The 23141-nt window shown below is 48.4% G+C and overlaps 1 protein-coding gene across 1 annotated transcript; it reads right to left on the bottom strand.

Moving 5' to 3' along the window:
- Positions 1-6513: 6513 nt before the first annotated feature.
- On the bottom strand, positions 6514-14826 carry ZC3H12D (zinc finger CCCH-type containing 12D). The gene is made up of 5 exons (XM_032185688.1): positions 14510-14826; positions 10599-10738; positions 9361-9595; positions 7971-8077; positions 6514-7493 (listed from the first exon to the last, which is right to left on the bottom strand). Exons 1-5 carry the CDS (start codon positions 14809-14811, stop codon positions 6514-6516), a joined length of 1764 nt encoding a protein of 587 aa, XP_032041579.1. The 5' UTR covers positions 14812-14826.
- Positions 14827-23141: the final 8315 nt, after the last annotated feature.

Here is a 23141-nt window from a genome sequence, read left to right on the forward strand (position 1 = left end):
TGCTTAACTCCTGATTCACGTCTATGCGAGATGATAAACTTAATTAGGTAAAATCCCCTGTGCTCAAACAGACTGATACCATCCAAAGTACACTTAGAAAGAATGTGGAGGTACAGTTTGTAAGGCAATGCCCTCTGGACTCAAATAGAAAGCGTTTCCCTAATTAACTTCTGTCTAAGGGCTGGCAGTGATACTTACCCAATTGGCAAACCTAGTCTCAAATTTCAGCTTTAAAATACAATTGGCAGCTCAGCAAATTCATAGAATTGATCCCCATTCACACTTATTTTTGGCTTGCGTTAAGAATGTGCCAACCTGGAACTCTAAACTTAACCCGGCGTGACTTTTCCAGCGCTGCTGCCTGAAGAGGGAAGCCTGGCAGCGGCGCCTGGGCGCCCGCCAAGACAAACGCGCCTGGCGGATGCCAGCACAGCAGCGACTGGAGCCACAGGTGAGGGGAGAGTAAAAGGGGAAGCAAAGGGCGAGTTGTGTACCCTGCCCTGTTCCCAAAACCCTTTATTCAGATGACCCCAGGTTTGGGTTTCCCCGCTCCGCGGTCTGACCTGGTGCAGCAGCTCCAAAGGCTGAGCTGCTGTGTGTGGTTTTAGGGCTGCTTACACACAAAAAAAAATGCGCTGAAGTTAAGATGCAGCATGGGGTCTGCTTGGAGGAGCCATCTCCTGACCCAACTATGTGTTGGATCCCCACAGCGATCCTTCTGTGATTTCTAATGCTTGCCTGGAGCTGAGAGCAACAGTGTGGGTAATCGGACTGCATCGTGCCCCTTTGGGGTTAGCGATCTTCTTGCCCGTAAAGAACAGGGCTGCCGACTGGTTTTAGGTGCTAGATTGTGGAAGTCAGCCCTGAGCGCCGGCTCCTCTGTTTCTAGTGCTACCACATTGACACCTTGTGGTGGAGCTGGCCATCACATTTTTATAAATATTTCGTACTGCAGGATGGTTGGTATACGTTTCAGATGTCAGTTGCTAGAGGTTTCTGAGATGCTTCCCCCTTCTGTTTGTACTTTTTCTTTAAACAGCGCTGCTTAAGCTCCATAGGACAAATAATAACATCAGAAAAGCCAAGTGCAGAAGCTGCCCTAAAGCAGTATGTCCCAGGTATCGTCCCCAGTTGTGTTTGCAATAGCATGGAAGATAAACAAAAATAATCACTGCAGACTATTATTTCCTTCTTTTTCTTAAACTTATCTAGAACTCTGATTCTCTGCCCCTTTTTCCATACTCTTGTTATTTTGACTTCAGTTTAGACAGATATCTGCATCTTTTTTCTTCTTCTACAAGGCTTAAATGTGTTCTGTGCAACTTAAAAAAGATGCTCTAAAGGGTTAAAGATCTTCCATATGCTCTTTTAAATGAAGACAGGGCTCCAAATCCACCATGTCGTATATTACAGAGCTAGTCATTATGAGCAAAAGGATATTCAGATGCTGAAGTTCTTATCCGAGAATGTTTCCCTGCTGGAAATAACATTTTTACAAGCTTCTGTATTCCCTTCAGTCTCTTCCTAACAGGACCTCCTGTGGGGAGAACTTAGTATTTCTCATTCTGATGATAGTTTTGAGTACCATTTATAATTGTCTGCCAATGGCTGTGTATTTCTTGGCAATAACAAATCATATTCTAGTTTGCTTCCCTGCTAAAATTTCTTCAGCGCTGCTTTTGGAGCAGTGGTCAGATGGACCACAGCTTTTGCCCAGCTCATCATGGCATTTATGCATTTGGATTCCATGAAGCTGCAGAATGTGGTATTAGTTATGAAGTGTGTTTTGCAACTTATAATTTAACGTGGTAAAAGCCTTCTCATTCCTCTGTATTTCTCCTGCTAGCCTATTTAGCAAGTGTTGGTTGGCCTTCAGTCCTCCGAGGCTGCTCTCATCTGTCTGCAGCTCTTTGGATGACAGTAGGAGGATAGCATTATTCCATTAATCTGGAAACTAAATCGCCAGGCACTAATGGTATCCTTGCCTTTTTCCTCAGTCAGCATTGCAGCTCACTCTCATTGTCAGCAGTAGCTGATACCATTCCGTACCTAGTGATCTCCTCAGTTGTTTGCAGTGTCTGCAGCGTGGATAAATTCAGTAAGGTGACGATCACAGGAGAGAGCTGGCCCCATTTGCTCTAGTGCTGCAAGTATGCCGATGGATGGCAGCTGCCCTTTTGAGGCTTCCTTTGCAGAGCAGTATCTTCTGGAGGTAAATCATACCCTGCGTACTATACAGTGCTTGTTTCTACCAGCTTGACATTGCTATAATTTTATTTAACACCTCTTTGGTCTTCTACATGAAAAATTATTTCCATTTATCTGGACTGACTGTTTTTATGCCATCCATGCTTTGCTGTCAGCTTCCATTTTATGGTTTTATTCTGCCATGTAGTGCTGTAAAACACATTTGTCTTTTATATGAAACCTATACTGTTAGTAACTCCCTCAAACATACTGTTTTGGTGGCAGTGGGAGGATAGATGGGTTTTAGGATTTAATGTAGCTAAGAGTGTGTGATGGCTGAGGTCCTGCTAGCAACCCATTAGGTCCATAGAGAAAGCTGGATGAAGTCAGCACAAGCAAATGTGGGTGTAATGTGGCCTCTGTCTCCATGTATAAAGAGTGTTTGCTGGGAGGACTGCTATAAGGCAGGATGGGAAAACAGCTTGAGCACGTCAGGGCTCTGCCAAGCCAAAGATGCTGATGCCAAGTTCAAAAAACCTTTTGTGATTTGGGCCCTGCCCCATGAAGGGCATGATGGCTCAGGGGCAGGGCGGCGCTGCCTGGCCTCGTGTGGTGCCAGTGCCCCCCAGCCCCCTGCAGGGCCTCACCTTGTCAAGGTGGCAATGCCAGTCCAGAGCAGAGATGGGACAAAAACGCCACAAACCCCCTGAAAGGTCGGCAGCAGGTCAGAACACTGTACTGGGGCTGGTGACAAACAGCACTGCTGAGTCACACCGGCCTGCACGTCCCACCAGCACCATGGCGCTGAAGCAGAGGTGTGCCAGCTCCTGGCTTGGGGAAAGTCCGTGCAAAAGGTGGAAGAAAAAAAATATATATATCTGAATTGTTATCTCAGAGATAAAGAACACAAAGTACCTTTGGCCAAGGGAGGCGTCTGCTTGGCTTTCACCAGAGGGTTATTATTTTCTGGCTTGCAGCGGTGGTCTGTCACACTCCCTGAGGTGCTTACCTCTTCCTTCCTTCCTGGCAATCCAACATTTTTAAGCAGGAAGGAAGCTACAACTCCTGTCCTGCTTAAATATTTGTCATCAGTTTAGATATTTGCTTGTAAGTTGTGCCAGTTTTTATAGGGAGTTAAAATAACTCCCAGCCTGAATAACTGGCGAATACACCAAGTGTTTGATACAGAGCAAGATCACCTACTTCAAAGCCCTCCCTACGGCGTGAATTGTCATGGCATATAGGCTCACCAGACCGTTAGCAGGCTCGTGGAGAAACATTTGCTCTAGGGAAGCTGAGGGAAGAGCAGCAGGCTCCAGCAGCAGTGCTGGGCAGGGCCGTGCTCAGTGCCCTTTTCATGCCACGACCCTGCAGTGAAATACTTGTATCCAGCTTCCCCAGCCACTCACACACTGGGGTATCTTTGGCTTCCCAACTTTTGGGGAAAGAGTGAGCGTGGAGAAGGGAAGAGGCTCCTCTTCTATGATTTTTGTTGTTTTGTTTTGTTTTTTAAGTCTTAAAATAAATTTGGCAACTTTGCAAATCTCCCTTAGGAAAGCAGCCAGGCTCCTGGAGGATTGCTCCCACTGCTTCAATCTTCTAAAAGAGTCTTGATGACCAAAGAGCAAAACACATCAAGGGCTTTCTGAGACTCTCAGGCTGTTGGGATTTATGGATTCATTTTCAACTTGGCAGCGAGAGCTGGACTCAAATGCATCTCAGCAGAGACACCAAATGGCAACAGCCGTCTATCGTGTCTGCACAAGAGGTACCTATTCCTTTCTGTTAGCAATTTCTTCCCTTACCTCTCAAGCCAGAAAGTGATCCTACTGTCTTGGAGAGTATAAAAGACTGAAGCAGAAGGTCCTGAGTCCCACATGCTTGCTCAGTGGCAAAATAACAAAACGGTTTGTGCTTGCCGTGGGCTTTTTGCCAAGGGCAGAGTTCCTCTGCAACACTCAATGACATAACGCTGCTGCTGCTCTGCCCTTGAAACACAAACTTCATGAGAAAAATCCCTCTGAGTGGATGAGCCAAGAGAAATCAAGTTCTGTTTAGCACCGAAGTCTGATTTATTTTCTCAGACGCTTTCTCAGTAGAATGCACATTCTAAGTATTTTACTGAAAGATTTCTTAGTGACTATAGCAGAAATTAATGCAAAATAAATTATTAAATGTAAGAGAGAGGTTCTGAACAAGCAGCAAATTCCAGTGCATTCTCGAAGGAAAAGGAGAAAAGCTTACGCATGTGTTGCCAGCAAGCCAAGGGCACTGTATAAAGGCATCATGCCATTTTTTTCTATGCTTTAAATGCTTTCTGTATTGAAACAGGTAACCTACCTCCATTCCAGACATAAAAACAAATGTTGGCACTGCAGCAGGCTATAACCATACATATCGCATGTGTATTTTCTGAATGTTGTCATTTGGAACTTGCTGTTTGAGCACGTGGGAAAGGCATTTATCCACTCTGCATGGCACTTTTTGAGTGTGCCAATGTGCAAGCAGGTAGCTTGGAAAGCTCTGGTGCAGGTTGTGAGGCAATGCAGTGAGCCTGTCTGGTCACTTTAATGTGTTAAAAGCAGTGTGTGCATATCTTATGGCAACTAACAATGGCTTTAGAACTTAAATACTTTCCAAAGTAGTTCACAGGACACTTTTTCCATAGTTTTGGTTTAACATCAGTTCTAATCTGTGTGCATTTTCCAGTGGATATCTTCTTGTAAGCTGTTCTGATGATCCAAAACTTATTATCTGAATGAGGTAATTTATTAAAAAAAAATAACTATTAAAATGACTATAACTAGTGGAAAATAACATGAGGAAAAAGCTATAATTATTTCTTGACAGAGTCAACCACCATATGACCACAAGCAATTCAGCTGATACAGTTTGCTTATTTCTGTACTAATTTGCTGATGAGTCTTTAAACAAATAAAAAAATAAAAAGGTGCTGGTGGTTTCCAGAAGGAAACAGGTTAAAGTAGCACCACATTCAAGATGAATCATTTGATAGTTGATAGTGTTACTAAGGGTAAATTACTTCTCCTTGGTCACCTTTTCAAAAACAAGAGAACTCAGCAAGATCTGTTTAATTTCTGTTTAATTCTTGTACTTCTGAGAAGAACCTAACCTAGAGTGTAGGGCCACAGAGTGCAGAGATTCTATAAATCTTGAGTATTAGACCTAATTATCCATCAGTGCTAAAAGGAATGGTATAAAAAACGTTTTTTAAAAAAAGCAAACAAACAAACATATTCAGAGCAAAGTGTTCTAGGTGATCATTTTACAATGTGCTAAATAATTTTTAAAACATGTCATACTGACATACTCAAACTTTGGTAAAATGCCAAAAACTTTCAGGATCAACCTTAACATTTGAATTATACCCTAAAGAAGTCAGTGGAATAATGCAGAGATTAGCAGCTTTACAGCTTACTGAAAATCGAACGTCCCAGCAGAACACAGTTTAAATGTTTGTAATCATAAATCATCTGTATAATAGCATTATGGGACCACATTTGGTAATTAAGGGTTAATTCAACAACAGTTTTCTTGTTCACTAGAACAGAGGCCCTTTAAAGTTGTTGTTTTTTTTCCTCTTTGCTATTGTCTGTGTTAACTCAAATAAGAAGAAACAGCCCAGAGCCTTCAGTCCACAGCAGGACTTACATTAACAATGACTTCCCTGACTTGATTTATGTTGTGCTTGAGCCCTGAGAAATATACCTGCAGCTGTTTCCAAGAGCTTGGAGTCTCTCCACAACTCCTACTAGTAACCTTATGGGTTCACAGCATTGGTTCATAAACGCTAGCTGCTTCTTTTAAAGCTCACAGATGCAGGGCTGCGCCCGTAGGACAGGGTTGCTTTAGTGATTAAAGCCATCAGGCACTGACGGGGACCTGAAGATGCCTTCTAGCAGAGAGCACAGCCGCATGCTAGGAGAAATATGCCAAATTACTTTTTCTGCTAGTCAGGATAAGTCTGTGAGGAGCTCTTTAATGAGACCCATGGAGAATGCCTCTTTCATGGTAGTTGACCAGGACTTTAAGACTTTGAAAACATGTCTAGTGTTTCAAGGAATTAATAAGGAACCAGCCTAAAAAACAGGCCACGGGGAGGTTCACCCAAGCCCTCCTTTCATGTCCAAGCAAGATAAATGCTATGAACCCCACTGCTGTGAACCACAATGACTTGATACCCCATGCACCATAGCTGGTCGAGGCTTAGATGCGCGCTACTTGAACAGCCATAAGCCCTTTAAGAACACAGACAACCCTCAAAACAGCAGCTCTGCATTTGCCGGGAAGCTTAACCTGGAGTTTTCACAAGTTCCTGTGTCTTTGAATGAGTAAAGTCAAACTAGCCATGTCCTTGATGTCGGGGTACAAGGCCATGACTCGGTTCACCTCAGCACAGGAGAACATGGTGCACAGCTCCCTGTGGATGCTGGCCGGCTGGGCACAAGGAGGTCGTGCAGCGGGGGGCGGCCAGTAGCTGCAGTAAGCAGCATCGGGGTAAGCGTAGGCTTTCTGGAAGAAGCTGAGCCCGCTGCTGGTGTCCAGCAGCAGGGACTGGCTGGGGAAGCAGCGGCGGGGCAGTGCAGACTGCTCGCCGTACCCCTGCAGCAGCCCAGCTGGAGACATGGTGGAGGGAGGCAGGAGGTGCTGCTGCTGCTGCTGCTGCTGTGCTTGTAGGGCTGGGCAGTGCTGAGACCTGGCAGGGAGGCAGCGGCTGCTGGGCTCCTGTGGGCTCTCCCGGGGCCAGCGGTGCTCCAGGTGCCTCCAGACACAGTCCGAGGGGTGGTGGTGGTGGAGCAGGAAGGGGCCGTGCCCAAGGCCACAGCAGCCCCGCGGGCTGTCAGCCACCTCTCGGTCCTGGGGGACACGGGCTGGCCCAGCTCCACCAAACGCCTCCTCGCTGATGGAGAGCAATGACAGCTCCTCCACGAGGGCTCCTCCGTCCCTCAGGGCCTCCGGCAGCCTCTGGTCCTGCTCCAGGGCAGGGTCGGGGCCAAGGGCCCAGGCGTCAGCCAGCCGCGGGCAGTAGCTGCCTGGGGACCAGGCCGTGTAGCAGCAGTGCCCCACACCGCTGTTGGCTCCCTGCAGCGTTTCTGTGCCAGTGGCAGGGGGCACGGGATCGCCGCCTGTCCGGCATGGAGAGTGGGTGCATGGCTCCTCCTCCTTCCCCAGGCCGCCAGGCACCTTGGTCTTGGCTCGGAGCTCATCAGCGACTGACAGCTGAGCTTGGTGTGGCCTCTCCGGGTGGTAGAACTTGCATTTATTACCATAGGTGCATTTCTTACCTGAAAGAATTAAAAATACATATATCAAATAGGAGATTGTTACCAGTGCTACCATCAATTCGCGTACCCAGGGCTTCTCCCCAGCGCTATGCGGCCACAAGGCCGGGGTGAGCTCCAGCAGCACAGAGGGGAAGTGCCACTTTCCCACATGCCACTTTTGACCCCCAGATTTACATGCTGCTGACCGAAATAGCAGGCTGCAGCAGCGGAAGGAAGTTTCTGCGTGAAGTCTGACGTTGGTCTGTGTTCTGGTTGCTGCACTCGAGGGGCTGGGAAACCTACTGCTACAGAGAGCGGCTTTGAAAAACGGTGTGCAGAGATCTACCTCCGAATTTCAGGAAAGCTGTCCCGCAGTGGGAGCACCACACGCTTGAGCAGCCTCATCCCCATCTTCTACCACACTGAGGGTGCAGTAGGGAGTGCAGGCACCCCCCACAGCAAGGGAGCAAGGCCCTGGAGGAGCATAAAGGAACCCACCGTAGGGGCAAGGTTGCCACGTTGGTTCAGGAAGCACAGGCTTTTTGCTGAGGAAATTATTAAGGGTGGGTCCGTGCCGGCCTAGGGGGTCATCAGGAGGCATAAACCTGAAAAAGGAGAAGTCACAGGAATAACAGAAGTACTTTGAGTGCTGCCACAGCTTGCTGCACAAGCTCGGGGCAGGACAAGCTTGTGATGCTTTCACAGCCTGGCCTCCAGGAGCTGCATTATCCCTCCTGCTTGCCGAGCCAACAGTGCTTCACCTTCACATTAGCCACTCTTCTCATTTCCTAATAACTTCAAACAACTGGAAAGACGCTGGGGCTTGGCACAGCCCTGGCCTGGCAGCAGCCCCAGATGTCACAGTATCACTTCCTTTTTCTTCCAAAACAGCAGCAAATGCCTCTGTAGTCCCTCCACCCAGCTCCCTTCCACAACAAATCCACTTTTTTTTAAAAAAAAGGAGAACGGGGTCTGAAGCCACTCCTTAATTGGGAGCTACAGTTCATAGTACCCATCCGGTGCAACGAACATGCCCAGCATTTTCGAGGGTTCAGGAAAGCCTTGGTGCTAACAAGGCCTGCAAAGTGCTCAGACAAACTGTTTACTCGTCTATGCCAGCACCTGAATGCAATGCTTCAGGGAGAAAACCGATTCATATAGCTCTGATCTGAATGAACCCTCACTCCACCACACTTCCCACTGCGCAAAGCAGGTGGGGAGCAAGGGGGAGGCAGGGAGATTGTTTATCCACAGGATGGAACTGAAACCTCCACCTTCAGGCTGCTGTTTTATTTAAGAGACTCCCAAAACTGTGTACAAAGTTTGTACAAACTGTGCAAACCAAGGAGCACACAGCTCAGTCTCATGAACACAGCACCAGTGTGTCAACCAAGACTTTCCCCAGCAAGGATGCTCAAGGGGCCAGAGACCAGTTTCTCCTTTCTCTTCTATCAGAAAGTTACGATCATAAAAGCACAGGAAGAAGTACTCTCCTGCCCTGTAGGGGTATCAAAAAAAAAAAAAAAAAAAAAAAAAACTTAGCCAGCCTCCCCTCTCTGATTTAATTCAGTTACACTGCTAGGAAATAGAACTGAACACATTCTAGGTGTTGGTTGAACGCCCCAATTTGGATTGGCGAGAAGCAAAGCTGGTCATTAATATTGCCATTTAAATAGAGAAGTTCACCGAGAAGTGACATGGGGTTTTACAACCAAAGCTGAGGGAGCAGGAACTAAAGAAGTGAGTTAAGAAAAGTTGTGATAAATTCCTTTCCCAACAGGGTTCACATACACCAGTGCTAGCCGGAGGTGCAGCAATGTTTGAGCTGTCTTGGCCCATAATGTTTAAGTTACAGATTGTTCAACAACAAACAGCAATGTTCCCTTACCTGTTACTGACAAACGAGTACATGAGCAGCCGCTGCTCGATAAACCACTTCCACTCAGGGTTTTCATTCTGGAGATCCCGATAGTGGTCGTTGGAGACAATGACTCCGTCTTTCTCATACGCAACTTTCACAATGTAGCGATCATCGTAGCAAACCACCCTCTTGCCTTTCACCTTCCGAGAGGGGGTGTACACAAGGATCGACTGCTTCTCAAGCTCTTCAAGAATGTGCTGATCTGGTGGGGTGGTTGGCAGAAGGAGAAGGGGGAAAAAAGGAATAAAAAATAAATAAATCAATTAATGGTGACCTGATATCAGTCATGCTAGAAACCTACAGGAATCTAGAGATGTTTCAGCACTTCAGGCAACTTGAAGCGGTGTGATTTTAGGTACAGTGGTACCTAGTGGTTGTTTGGCAGTTTACAAAATTAAGTATTTTATAAAAGCATCAGCTCATAAAATTTGAGGTGCCTTTTATTGATTTTTATGTCTTAACCATTAAAGGATGCTGAACTCCTGTAGTTCCCTTTTTACCCCAGTAGATGCTAGGAAGCTCATAACCAGCCCCACTGTGAGTATCACTGGGAGATAAGATGTGCCTGATAAAATCAATAAATAAGTTCTCTGCCACTGAGCACACTCTGACTTCTTGCCATTCCTGCCTCGCAGGGAGGTGGGCTGCTAGCCTTCTCAGCTGTAGACATCAAGCTGCAGGCACACATCTTGCTGATCTATTTCTGTACAGTCTACATCTCCATCACAGACCTCAAACGATGCACTTTCTTCTCCTGGTTGAGGAACCCGTGCAGCCCCTGTGTCAGGGTAAGAGGCTAACTGATAGACTGAGAGCAGTTATGCAACACTGAACACGTTTTGGACATTGACACTTTTGGATAACCCGTGAAACATATCTGTTCAGAAACAATCTCACTGCTTACTGGCTGGCGTACAAACTCTGCAGTCCTGTTGTGAGCTAACAAATTCATTATTCTTTAACTCATCTGGCAGAAACTGGTGCTTTCGAAGCAGAAGGCTTCTAAGCACTGTAACAAAGCCCAGTCTGCAGTTTTACTTGCTAGCCAGGAGCATGTGGCAATAAATTAGTGACTAATGGAGATGGAGACCTTAGACACTGTTTGCACTGTGTGTTTACAGGGCAAAACCGTACTGGATTCTTCACACCTCTGCCTCCAAACTGCACCTAGTGGTTGCCAAATTATGCTTGGGATAGTGGCCTACCTGCAATGGGACTGTCTTGTCGAGGGGGCTCCTTTCTCCAAAGCGGGACAAAAACCTTGATGTAGGTGTGCCCCCTCTCTCGGAACCAGTCCACCGCCAGGCGGATCCCCCAGCAGGAAAAGACCTCTTTATTCCCATGGCTTAAAAAGAAAACGAAATTGGAGGAGGATGGTGAGGCAAAGATTTGAGGAAGCATACAGAGGTCTCTAACTGAATCAGTAACAAAAAGCAAAACATACAGCTTTTGTGTCATTCACCAGTTTCCAAGAAAATAACCCTCCAGTCCTGAGCAAGCTATCCCGGTTGGACAGAGCCAAATACCTCCTCCAGCAGGACCACTTGTTATATGAAGAAGTTTGGATGCTTTAAGACAGAGATATTCCTTCCCAGATTTCTATGACCTGCCTGCTAACCAAATCTGCTGCTTTTATCTGCATCTAGATGGGCTTGGACTTGTATCTAGATGGACTTTAGGACTAAAGTACCAGCAAGACCTTGACCTAAGTTGTGTCAGACCCTTCACATGCCTTCTCTGATAATGGTTTGAGGACGGATTTTCTTCCAGCATGTGCAGAAACCCATGAGACTCTCTTGCATTAAACAAAATGTGGGGATTTCCTTCTGTGGTAACAGTGACACACAGACTTTCATGTGGCTGCAAGTGTGATTGCAGGTCATTCTGCTGCTGGCCTCATCTGGAAACAGGAGTCAAAATACAGAGAAAGAAAAACTGCAAGAGGCAGGATCAGAAATATCGGGAATCTTACCCAGGACACCCAAAAAGGGACAAGCCCTCAGCTGGGATGGCCAAGGATGCCTCTGGCCCATCTTTATCTTGCCCAAGTTGGTAGATTTTGTCTTCATTGCACAAAGAGGTAGGAAACCCCCAGGATGTGCACTGTAGCAGATGCAGGCAAAGTGGGTTCTGGACAGTTATCCGTGTTCAAAACAAGACACAGAAAGTATGCCCAAGGAAAATAGATAGGGGTCATATCCCTCCTAAGTCTCTTTCCCCTTTGGAAAGTTCATACTATGTGTCTGTTATCTAAAATTTGACTATAGTGCAGTGCACGTGTAAAGGAAGGCAAATTGTTGATTGTTTCTGCACAAGGAAACAAAAATAAACTCTTCACAAAGGTCTTGAAATGGATAGACACCCCAGCAGTATCTACAGAAACCTCATCCTTGTACTTTGAGCTTTCTGGATAACATCACCACAATCTCACTCCTGCTTTCCCCTCTGTGAAACATGGATGTAAGTGACTCTCATGCTCCGTTACTACACCTACCTGCAGTGATTGACCAGCTGAAGAAGATGCCACAGTCCTAGAAGCCTTTTTCCTCCCCAGCCCCCAGAAATTCAAGTCCAGATTCTGCTTATATCAACCTTATAGCCATGTTTTATATATATAATGGAAGTTATACTACTGAAATAGTGACCACAAATCAGAAATGGTACAGTTGGGAGGATAAAATCTGGTTGTCTATTAATAGAAATCCAGGCAATGGGAATTCTTACGAAAAAAAAAAAAAAAAAAAAAAAAAGAAGAGCCTATACTGTGAGCTGAAGTGCTCAATGTGTATAATCTCTATTCTAGAACAAGTTTGGTTTGGTTTTAATGGTTGGAGTTTACCAAGAACAGACTGAAAGTCACTTGGGCAGGTGAATTAGAAGGTCAGGTGACTTTCTAATTACTGCCTTGAAGCATCAAGATCCAGCACTGCTTACCCCTGATAACCAAGTACAGCCTAAGGAAGGGAATTTAAGAGCCTAATGCCAGACTCAGCTGAAGGCAAGGTTACTTTCCATTCAGTCTGCGGATAGGCTGCCTGGTGACTGCCAAATCTTCCAATTGCTTTATTACATCGGGGCACATCAATCTTTTTCAAAACCTTGCACCCCACAACAGGCCCTTGGTGCCATCTCGGAAGTGCTCCAGAAACACCAGTCCCAAGACGGGAATACAAAGGCTCGAGATGTTTTTCTCCACAGAGGCAAGTCCTTCTCCAAGCCCCAACATTTTAATAGCTCCATCCCTAAGCTGCTGCTTCTCCTGCACTTTTACTGGTGATGGTGTTGGTGATGATGTTCTTCCAGCAAGCAAACCTAACATCGCTTTTCCCTGACTATGCTGTAAATGGCCCTTCTTCTGAGAGCAGCAGACCAGAAAAATTGAAACGGGGCTACCACTCACCAAGCCCATCCCATTATCCAAAGGCAAATGTCATCCAGCTCCACTTTGGAAAGACATCCAGGACAGCAAAGCAGCTCCCTCCAGGCTGCATCAGGTCGGTATGAGCTGACAAGCTCAGGAGTCTTCTCCACTCTGCCAAGTAGTCCTTAACTTTATCGAGGCAGAGTCGGGGGATGTCTGAGAGGAGCTGCAAAACCTTCGCCTTTTTGAAACCGGGAACTACGGCACATTCCTCTAATTCCTTTTCCGTGAAAGAAAAGGAATCCATGGCAAAACACCAGCATTCAGGAATCTAGGCAGGCAAACAGCTCTCTGCCTTGCATCTTGGAAGCTATTCTTAAAAAGAGTTAAGTTTCACATGCTGGAAGCACAGGTAGCTTTTCGAAAACCATTTTGGTGGGCGTGTGGTCAATGTGGCAAGGCTGCAGCTGCTGCTGCCTTACAGACAGCGCTGTTCTCTGCTCTGTCCCCCTCTGCCTGCTCCAAAAACCCCGGGACGTCAGCAAGGACACGGCTGTGCCGGCAGAACCGAGCCAGCCACAGGTATCCCTGCCCCTAAAATGACAACAGGGTGGGTGCCCTGCTCAGCTGCTCCGCCTAAGCTGGTGCTCATTTATTTCACACAGAGACAGAAGGACCCCTAAGGAGGGTCTAGGGTGAAAATGCAAACAGACAGGAGACCCCAGGACAGCTGTTGGGTATTCCTCACTACTTGTGGGCTTCCCCGAGGATCCCCTTGCTTTCGGGAGGGATTTCTCCCTTCATCCAGAAGATGGCACAACTTAGCCTCCAGAACCACCTGCTCTGCATGTGTCCCTTTTGCCCTCTAATTAGGGGGGCTGTGATCTCACCTCACCTCACCCCGGGGTGACCAGAGCAGGAAGCCCTCCTCTGCTCTGCTCAGAGGTGCACGGACGGGCTTGGCCCCGCAGAGAGGAAAGGGAGGCTGAGGGGAAGGAGTGGTGGATGGCCAGGGTGTCCCGGGGCCTCTGACAGCTCGCACTGCTCAGAGGAATGAACAGAGGCCAACACGCTGCTGCCCCTGGACTGCCCGTCCACAGGGAAATGCCAGCCTCTGCAGCACTGAGGGTGCTTTTACGGTGTCAGGACGCTACCTAGGAAATATAACTGGCCAGCATGGGCTGCTATCACGTTTCCCAGAAACAGAATGAATTAAGGAAGAAGTAAGACTATTTAACTCAAAAGTCAGTTATCGTTTTCCTGATATTTCTATCAAAAAATAAAAATTATATATAACAAGCCAGGAACTTTGTTAGTATTTAGTTGTAAGTGAAGACAATACAGCTTTGATTTCGTTAGGGACCACAGCCACCTGTCTTCAATTTTCCCTCTGCTTCCTAAGTGGGGCTGTTCTGTCCTCCTAGAAATCCTAGGTGCCCATCCAGAAAGGTAGGGAAACATGGGTGGTGAGCTAAAGGGGAAAGAGCTGCTGAATCACGCTGACATTACCTTATAAAAGGTCAAAATGCAGAGAAAGCCAGTGACTGCATTAGGTGTATGTATCTATGGGCTTAGAGACAGAAGGTGCCCATAAGCTGTGCCTCAGCCAAAGAAGAGGAATAAGCAGTGCTTGATATATTATACATCAAATACTTCAGTGCACCCCTCACCTGGAAAAAACACGCTTCAAGCCAGCAGCTGTACAATTCAAAAGCCACCGAGGAAGGGAGATGCCTTTCAGGAAACACAGCTTACCTCATCGCGACATTGCTGCCGTCGATCACAATGGGTCTCAAGTGACTGGAGGAATCACTTTCGTCTCCCCCAAGCCACTGTGACACCGGAGAGGTGCTGCAGGACCCCCGGGCAATGAGCTTTGGCGGGGCGGGCTGAGCCTGGCTCTCCAGAGCCTGGGGTTTGCTCCCCATCCGAATCAGCTCTTTCAGCACGTCGTCCTCCAGGGCCTCTTGGCCCAGGTTCTCCAGCACTTTGCAGATGTCCTGCTTGCTGTAGCCCAGCTTGCAGAAGAAGTCCAGCTTGCTGTGGTGCACCTCCATCCCCGCTGCAGGAGCTCCCCTGGAGCGCGGTGGCGGTGGGTTGCTAGAAGCGACCAGCGCCATCCCAGCGGGCATCGACGCTCCTCCCGAACACAGCGCCACCGTCCTCCCGGCCTCGTCCCGCAGGCATCAGCTTCAGGTGGGAGAAAGATCAGAAACGACAAAGCACAAGCGTTAAGGAGGAAGGCACAAGCTCAGCAGGTTGCCTAGCTGCTTAGCTGTCCCCTCTGCAGGAGCCGTCCCAGGCTTCTCTCAGCGTTTAAGCATTTTTCTGTCCCGCTCCTATTTATGCAGCGGCGGCGTGTTCCACGCGACGTGGGCCGGTCCCCGGGTGTTATGTCAGACAGGTGTCATCCTGCTGCACGAGCTCCGCGAGCCTGTCGCACACGGTCACCCTGCATGCGTGAAGTTTGTTCTTCGGACTTATCTGACAGGATATGATATAAAAGGCAGTGCAACCGGGGATTTTCAATGTGCTCAGTGTGGTTAACGAGCCGCAGATAAAAATCTAGCAAATGCTGTTGGATGGTCTCGGATGCCATGGCAACTTGACATGCACAGCAAATCTCACCCAGCGATTTAAGGAAACACACTATTTGCAAAGTAACCGGGAACTCTGCACTTCTCCATAGGGCTGTGTTTCCTGGTATATACCCGAGCGCATGCAGACAGCCTTCCTGAAAGCCCATCACTCATCCGCTCCGGTGATGCCTGAGCTAATATTTTCCTGTTGTTTTCTATTTCAGCGAGGGTTTTCACATTCGGAGAAGCAGCTTGTTTTTTGAAAGCTGTCATCAGCGGTGGTTGGAAGCAATCTGAAAAGTGGTTTCAATTTCACTTAGATTTATTGTCGAGAGAAGCGGCTAATTCAGAAATGAGTGTGCCGATGCAGCAGAAAGCTACCTCCAGCTTCTCCAGAACTTGGCTGTTTACATTTCTGCACTGCCCCGTAAAAGAAAGCGACAGGCAGCATAAGAAGCTATGGCCGGAAGGACTTCAACTTAGTGAGCAAAACAAGACACGGGCACACGTGGGGACTACTCAAACACCAGGCCAAATGCTCTCAGCTACATTTGGCACGCTTGTGCTGACACTTCCCTCATCACCTCTCTGTGGTTGTTGGTGATACCAGAATCACGGCCGGTTCCCCCACCCATGTGTAGGACACGAGTGTGGCCGTCTCCCCTTCCCAGCAGCTCTCTCAGCACTGTCACTGATGGGAGAACAAGCGCGGGCTGCTCACATTAAGATGCAAAGTGCACGGGGGAAAAAATGCAGCACACTGGAGCTGTGAGCGAGGTGTTCAGCCTGGGAAGGAGGCAACTCCAGGGCCACTGCAGCCCGTCAGCAGTTCACTCTGTGATGGTACAAGCCAAGGATAACAGCCTCGTCGTGGCCAGCAAATGGCCCAGCACTATCCAACCAAACAACCACCTTCTGGGCTGGATTTAGCACCCCCATCCACTCCCCTTCCCAGCCCGATCTGGCCCCTCCGGGAGCTCAGAAGCTGAAATCCTCTGGAGGAGGAGATGGAGCCACCAGGAAGGTGCCGATGGGAGGGGAGCATGACGGCAGCTCCTCCCCAGGGCACTGAAAGCCCTTCCCAGGGTGGTGGAAGAGAAATCTGCACTGGGCTCAGTTAATTTAAAACTGATTAGTATTTGTTCAGCCAGGAACAGGAAAACCCGATAATTAGTTGGTAACCATACCTCGTACAACTTTGACCTTTACATCCCTACGTAGCGTTTTAACTGTCAGGTAGTTTTCTGCAGAAGAAGTCCTGAGCTATTCAAGTGATGAACAGCATCAGCAAAACAGAAAATACCTTGATCGTGTCACATGCATGAGGGGAAAGCAGTTACCACATGTACTTTCCTATCTTAACAATAGGAAGCATTTATTTTAGCTGGCGGACTCGGCAGGCTTTCCTTACAGTGCACTTCAGAAATGCGGCACGCTTTACCTCTAATCCATGTTTTCAATTCCTGTCCTGAAGATGAAAATGAATTTCCCTGCTTTTTCAGTACTGAGATGACTTCTCAGCCTTGAAATAACTGCTCACTGAGCTGAAGTACAGAGATACAACTTTGTGCCTGAAAATAGCCCAGGCCGTCAGGGCTGGCTGGGCAGCGTACCAAGCCCAGCTTTCAGGTGCGCAGCCAGCGGCTCTGAGCACACTGTCAAGCTGACACGTGCTCCCCCATTTGTTTTGATGCCTGGATTGTCTGAATAATTTATCATAAATGAAGAACTGAAATGATCGTCTGCCCTCAGGTCAAAAAGAAAATAGTTAAGGCATATTTTAATGGCCATGGCTGGTATTTTTTAACGCTGTGTTTCCATGCACCCTGCTGGGTACCGTTGGCACCAGCGCAATTTCCCACGTTAGCATCATGTTGTGTTTTGTGTGTTGGTCCTGGATCTCACCAGAAGGGAGGCACGACTTCCCCGGGCAGGTCTGCAGCTGCAGCAGGGGCAGTGAGCACGGCTGCCTCCCGCACACACCGCGCAGCCCCACGCTCACGAGGGCTGCTCACCAGCACGGCCCTCCTGCCCGCACCGGGTTTTCTGCAGAGGTAACCACTGCGCTTCTGCTACTGCCTGGCCAGATGCTGAAGGTGAGTAATAGCATGACGGCAGGGGTTTCACCGCAGAATCAGCGCGTTTGAAGCCCTGAGATGAAAGCCTCGGTCACGGCTCACACTGCGCCCTCGGTCACCCTCTGAAAGGGAGACCTGGCGGACGATAAAATCACCAGCTTACACTTCAGTAAGCAATCAGGAGCGTGCCCAAGTCCAAGAGGCCAGCTGGCTGCCACAGCCAGTGCAAAAAGATATGATGGGAAGGAGCCCTGCACCGCAGAGCCCAGCTTTCCCTATCGCACAAACAGGTTGTAAAATCCGATTTATGAACTTTCCGACCTTCATTTCCAAGCTGCTTAGATTTCCTCCCGTCACCTTCCCCAGCCCTCTGCAGCCCCTGTTGGGAAGCTGCTCTTGCTTTTCCCTCTGCCTATAACCACTCTTCTCACTTCCAGGCTAAATTTACCCAGGGGCACTCCCCTCCTGCTGTGGGGTTGTGCCCCGCTCACACGCGGGCTGGGCTGCCTCCTCTTCCCCCTCAGTCCCCAAGAGTCACCCCGCAAAGTGCCTGCACCAGCCAGCTCCTTGGGCACTGCCCTGAGCTTTCTCTTCTCTGAACGAAGGGGGTTGCTTGACTTTTGGATAAATAAGCATTTTATACTTTCACAGATTGGAGATGCACATAAACTCTCAGCAACACGACTAGGTGACTACAAAAAGATTTGCCTTTTTCTTCCCCACCCTCTCTACCAGGTTTGCCAAACGTAACGGCAGCAGCCACCCCCGGGGGCTGTACTCACGGCTGGTCCCACTCGCTCTGCACGTTACCTGTCCGAGCCCCAGCGTTATCGTCCCACCATCGGCGAGCCAGAAGCTGTTTTCAGGGGAGCACTGAGCCCACAAGGAAGTCAGCCAGTATTTAGAGCCTTTATGGCAAGGCTGATGTCAACTGAAAGCAAACAAGTGCAGCGAGCAGGTTGGAGCTCATTCTGTAGGAAGGTTTACTTCCTCATTTGGCTAGCTGATCCTTCATTTAACTGCACAGGTTGATAAACTTTCACTTCATTTTTTTCAAAAGGAAAAAAAAAAAAAAAAAACAGAGGTTCCCAACAACATATCTCTGTTCTGAGTCACAGGCAAAGATTAGTCAAGCCCTCGCTGGCAGGGATCCAGAGCACCCCAGCAGCCAGAACACGGCCCGTGGATTAATTCTGGGTTACATGGGCAGTTTTCCATCAAGGATGCTTGACCAAGTCATCTCGACCTCCTCCCCTGACATCTGGCAAATCCCTGACCTCCAGGGACATCAGGGAAAAGAAATCGGTGTTTTTAGTAGTGCCTGGCACTGCAAAGCCTCATTCCAACACATCCACATCTGAGAGAGCTTGTTGTGATGCTACAGTAAAATAGATTTCAAAAAATAAATAAATAAAGCAGCCCGTCCAGCCCAGCCCAGCTCACCTCACGGGTGCCTGAACTAAAAGCCAGCTGTGGTGGCAGGCAGTGTGTCCGCAGCCAGGACTGCCAGCCAGCCACTTCCCAACAGGAACCTGGGGTTTTTCTCCCACTGGCTCCTCAGCTCGCTGCAGGCAAGCCTGCCGAGACCCGCAGGGAGGCAGAGGGAGGGCGCAGGACGCGAGGTGGGGTTAACCCTGGGACACCTCCACGGCTGCAGACAGCTCTGTGGGGTCCCCACTCCCTGCCCGCTGGCTGTGGGGCAGGAGGCAGGGTGGCCGAAAGCTCCGTGCCGGCACAGTGCTTAATGCCAAGGAGCGGGTGGCTGCAGGTCAGCCTTAGCAAGTGTCATCAGGCCACGCGAAATAAAGGACTGGGTTTGACTCTAAAATGGTCTCAAAACCCTTTTGCTCACCAGCTCAGATAAACATTTGAGAGCCCCAGGCGGTGGTTTCGTAGACATTTCCTCTCCCTGCTGCTTCCTTGTGCTGATGAGCACACCAAATTCTCCCAGTGCAAAGATTTATTGCTTCTTGATGGTGTTGTTACGTTCAATAGGGAAACGGATCCAGTGGGAGAGGCTTTCTGCGGGGAGGACCCATTCATGGATGTTCCTGTGCCGAGCTGACATCTGAGGATTTACTGCCCCGTGAAACAACTGGGCTCTCACCAGCAAGAATTATTACCAGCCTCCGAGCCAAACAGCCTGGCTGTGCCCAGGAAGGACTGAGCACGCCACCTCAGCAGGCTGCCCGTGCAGTGCCACTGTCCCCTGGTGTCAGGCACGGTGTCATCCCCGGCACGGAAAAATGTTCTCTTGAACCTTGTAGCGGGCAGCGTCACAGCTGGCTTGGTCTCCACGCCCCAGTGAGTTATGAGCTTTGCACCAGGGAGCATGCACTCCTTGCATGAGCAGCACAGAAAAGCGTTCCTGCCTTCGTCACCTGCACTCGCTTTCTGGGAAAATGAAACAAATCGATGTGGCCGTAGCATCACAGTGACAATTCCTTAGTCCCCGACCAGTCGGGATAAAGCAAGAGCTTAATCAAACGCAGTCCTACTGCCAGGAGTGTTTTACGTAGCTCCTGGAACCAGCACCCCCCCATCCTGCCTCAGGAGGACATCCCTGGGGCAGACCCTCACCCCACGCTACAGCCCGTATCTTGGTTAACCCTCACTAAGCAGTCCTCACCATACAGTCCAAGCTACGCTCCTGATTTTAAATACGTTTCTTTATGCACTGTTAGGCAAAGCCGGGACGTTTTCTGCCAGTGAAATTCTCACTGCTGGAGGCACTGGAAACGCTGATGTTGTTGACAACCCAATATTCAGGTAGGTGAAGAGGCAGTATCCTTACAAGAGGTGTTTCTACATGCTTGCCAAAAAGACCACCTTCCCCTCGCCCCACAAACATACAGCAGTCGTGAGCTCTGCATCTGTCCACGGAAGAGGGCGAAGAGGAGAGACGTGTATCTGAACGGCGCGGCCAGCGGGCAGGTTCTGTTGCTTCTTGGAAAATTTCGATCCCATCTCCAGATCTGACACAGCAGGAACCCAGCTTGTTTTCGCCAGTCTGAAATACCTATTTTTCCTCCTGCCTTCTTACAAAAAAAGATACTGCTATTAGTCAAGTGTTTTCCACTAAGCTTATATAAAAAGTACCTTTTACAACCAGAAAGCCCCAAACAAGTTTCGAGTTCAAAAGTTTACCACTGCTCGGCTTAAGATTTCAGAAAGCTCTCGGAGCCGTCTTTCGGTTTCAGAGATTTATCACATGCTCGGTAGACCCAAACCTTAGTATGGCCTATCGACGCCTTTTAACTCTCATACCACGTTTTATCAAGACTATACTGGCCTGTTCAGTGAGAAAAAGCACATTCTGACAGCAGCCAGGCCCAGAGCTGGCACACGTCCCGAAGGAAGATCCCACAGCGTCACCGTGCCAAAACGGGAATCTGCAAGGATGCTCTCATGTTGTCAGCTCCCTCACCCACACGAAGCACAAACCAAGCTTATGCTCAAGGAGTTTTATAAGCACACTAAGGAACTTTGGGGGGAAAAAAGTCATCAGCAAGAATGCCAAGAGCCATCAGGCAGCGCACACCAGGACAAATGAACAAACGCAGGGTTATCATGAATGATTTTGGGCAACTGCTTATTGTCAGCCCTACTGGGAACGCCAACCACTGGGGTATATAATTCCTATGTTATTTCTGCTGGCTTCTGTGACACCCATGGGAGTTAAAAGAGAGCTCTCTTGCAGAACTCTAGCCTCCTCGTTTGCTTTCAGTGCCTTAAGATCAAACGCCATCGATAACGTGGTTGTTTTAGGGAGCTCATTTATGCCTTTAACCTCTGAACAGCGAGTCCAGAGCATGCACTGTTCCCCTTTGAACAGGCTCCAGCTAAGTTCAAGTGAAGAAGTGGTATTTCTGCCGTACCATTTGGGGCATTATTCTCAATATCACAGAGGAAGGCGGTTTGGTTTTGTTTTGTCTTCTAGTTACCACAAGCACCAAAGGTCAACCCCAAAACTGAGGTTGGAGATAGCATTGACGAAAAGGAAATGAGGGTAGGGAAGTGGGAGCTCTCATTAGAATACAAGCAGGCAGCTCTCCAGCTGCTGGATAAGAAGAAGTCCTGGCGGCTCCAACTGCTCTGCTAGGACAGGAACAGCAGCTTGTGCCCGTGTTGTCGGCTGCTGGCACAGCTCGTGCGTGCCATTCCCCGAAGCACCACACGCACACAGCCGCCCCTTCCCGTGGCTGCAGCCAAGTCCCGTCTAACTCACGGCACACAGCACTTCACGTGTGTGCCAGGTGAACATCAAGTGTTAGCAGAGCAGCCCAGAAATGCAGTCTCCTTAAGCAGTGCTTGCAATTCAGTACTTGCCTCCTCATACCGAACTCTCTCGCTGTCGCTTATTTTAGCATTAATGTTTGAAAATTGCTGCTTAAAAGCATAAAGAGTTAAGCCCCGCAGCCTGAAGCTACGAGATCCAGCAACCCAGTGACGTTACATTTTTAGAAGCACTAAGGTGTATCCAAAACCAGACACCCGAGTTCTTTCAAATGTGCTTATTTATTTTCTTATTCTGAAGACTCTTTGGCCATCAACACAAAAGTAACTGTTCCCTTCCACATGCTATTCATATCAATGCTTAATTGTTAAGAATTTACCTGTTTTGAGAGAAGAAGCCATCATTTCTGCTGCTGAGAAGTGAGCACGTTTTCCAGGAATAGTGTGCTTGTTGTATACACCAAGATGTTTCATATTCCCACAGGTGCTTGGGCTCTAGCTGAAGCCTAGGAAAGGCGACTGAAACTCTTTGTGCTGTTGAGTCATTTTTAATCTTCTTTCCCACAAAAGGATTCTTACAAGAATCCAGCTTTCTCCTTAGAGTGGAAACTTTCCTCTTTCTATGACTGCCTGTTCTAAAACCAGCTAGAGCTTCACTGCTTCAGCACCTCCACACCCTTGTCAAACTTTGCCGATGGGTTTTGATGTTCAAAATGTGCCACTGAAAAGAACTGGGGACGATGCACCAGTTCAGACCCTATTTCTGTAACAAAGCAGGCTAAAAGCAGGAAGAGCTAGAGAAAACCTACTGCCTGAGCAGCACTACTCCAAATCATCACATCCTGGTCTTGCAGAGTTCTCTGGAAATCTGATGGATTGAAGGAAGTAATCTTCTCGATGAGGACAGTGTGCAGTCCTAAGCGCCAGCCCCCCCGACATACTCCTGAGAGCAGGCTTCTTGTTTGTTTTTCTTGTGGGACAGGGGCCCAGGCATGTGCTCAGGCTCTGTACAGACTGCACAAGTCCCTGTAAGCCCCCAGTGGCTTAGCAGCGGTTAAGGAAAACTGGACTTCTAGTTCCATGCTTTGGAGCACATGAAAGATGGAAAGGAAAGATGTAGCAGGAGTGTATTCTTAGCCAAGTATACTTGATGTTTAATGAACCAAAGAGAGGTTAGATGGCTCTGGAGAACACACTCCTGTACACAACATCCTTCAGCATCCTCATTTAGTCTGGGTCTGAATATTGTAGGCATCTGGCCTGGCCTGCTAAGTCAGAATTTTCTGCCATGGGGTAAACAGCTTCTTTGTTCCCGTAACAGCAGCCCTCCTGTACGAGCACGTTAATCAGGAGCTCGCTTTCCTCATGCGGCCCCTTCAAATGCACCAGCCAGGCAGAGCAGCACTGCTGCTGGCCCTCCAGGGCAGGGGGATTTGTCGTGAGACTCCATGGCTGCCATGTATTTTATTTTGGTTTGGTACTTCTGATTGAGTC

This window comes from Aythya fuligula, chromosome 3 (assembly GCF_009819795.1).
Source record: "Aythya fuligula isolate bAytFul2 chromosome 3, bAytFul2.pri, whole genome shotgun sequence".
NCBI lineage: Eukaryota > Metazoa > Chordata > Aves > Anseriformes > Anatidae > Aythya > Aythya fuligula.

Excerpts from the sequence above, each read along its gene's own strand:
- ZC3H12D (XM_032185688.1), bottom strand. The coding sequence starts at position 14,811 with ATGGAGGTGCACCACAGCAAGCTGGACTTCTTCTGCAAGCTGGGCTAC. Across the intron at positions 8,078-9,360 it reads TACTCGTTTGTCAGTAACAG|GTTTATGCCTCCTGATGACC; the intron begins GTAAGGGAACAT and ends CTCCTTTTTCAG. Across the intron at positions 7,494-7,970 it reads GTGGCAACCTTGCCCCTACG|GTAAGAAATGCACCTATGGT; the intron begins GTGGGTTCCTTT and ends TAATTCTTTCAG.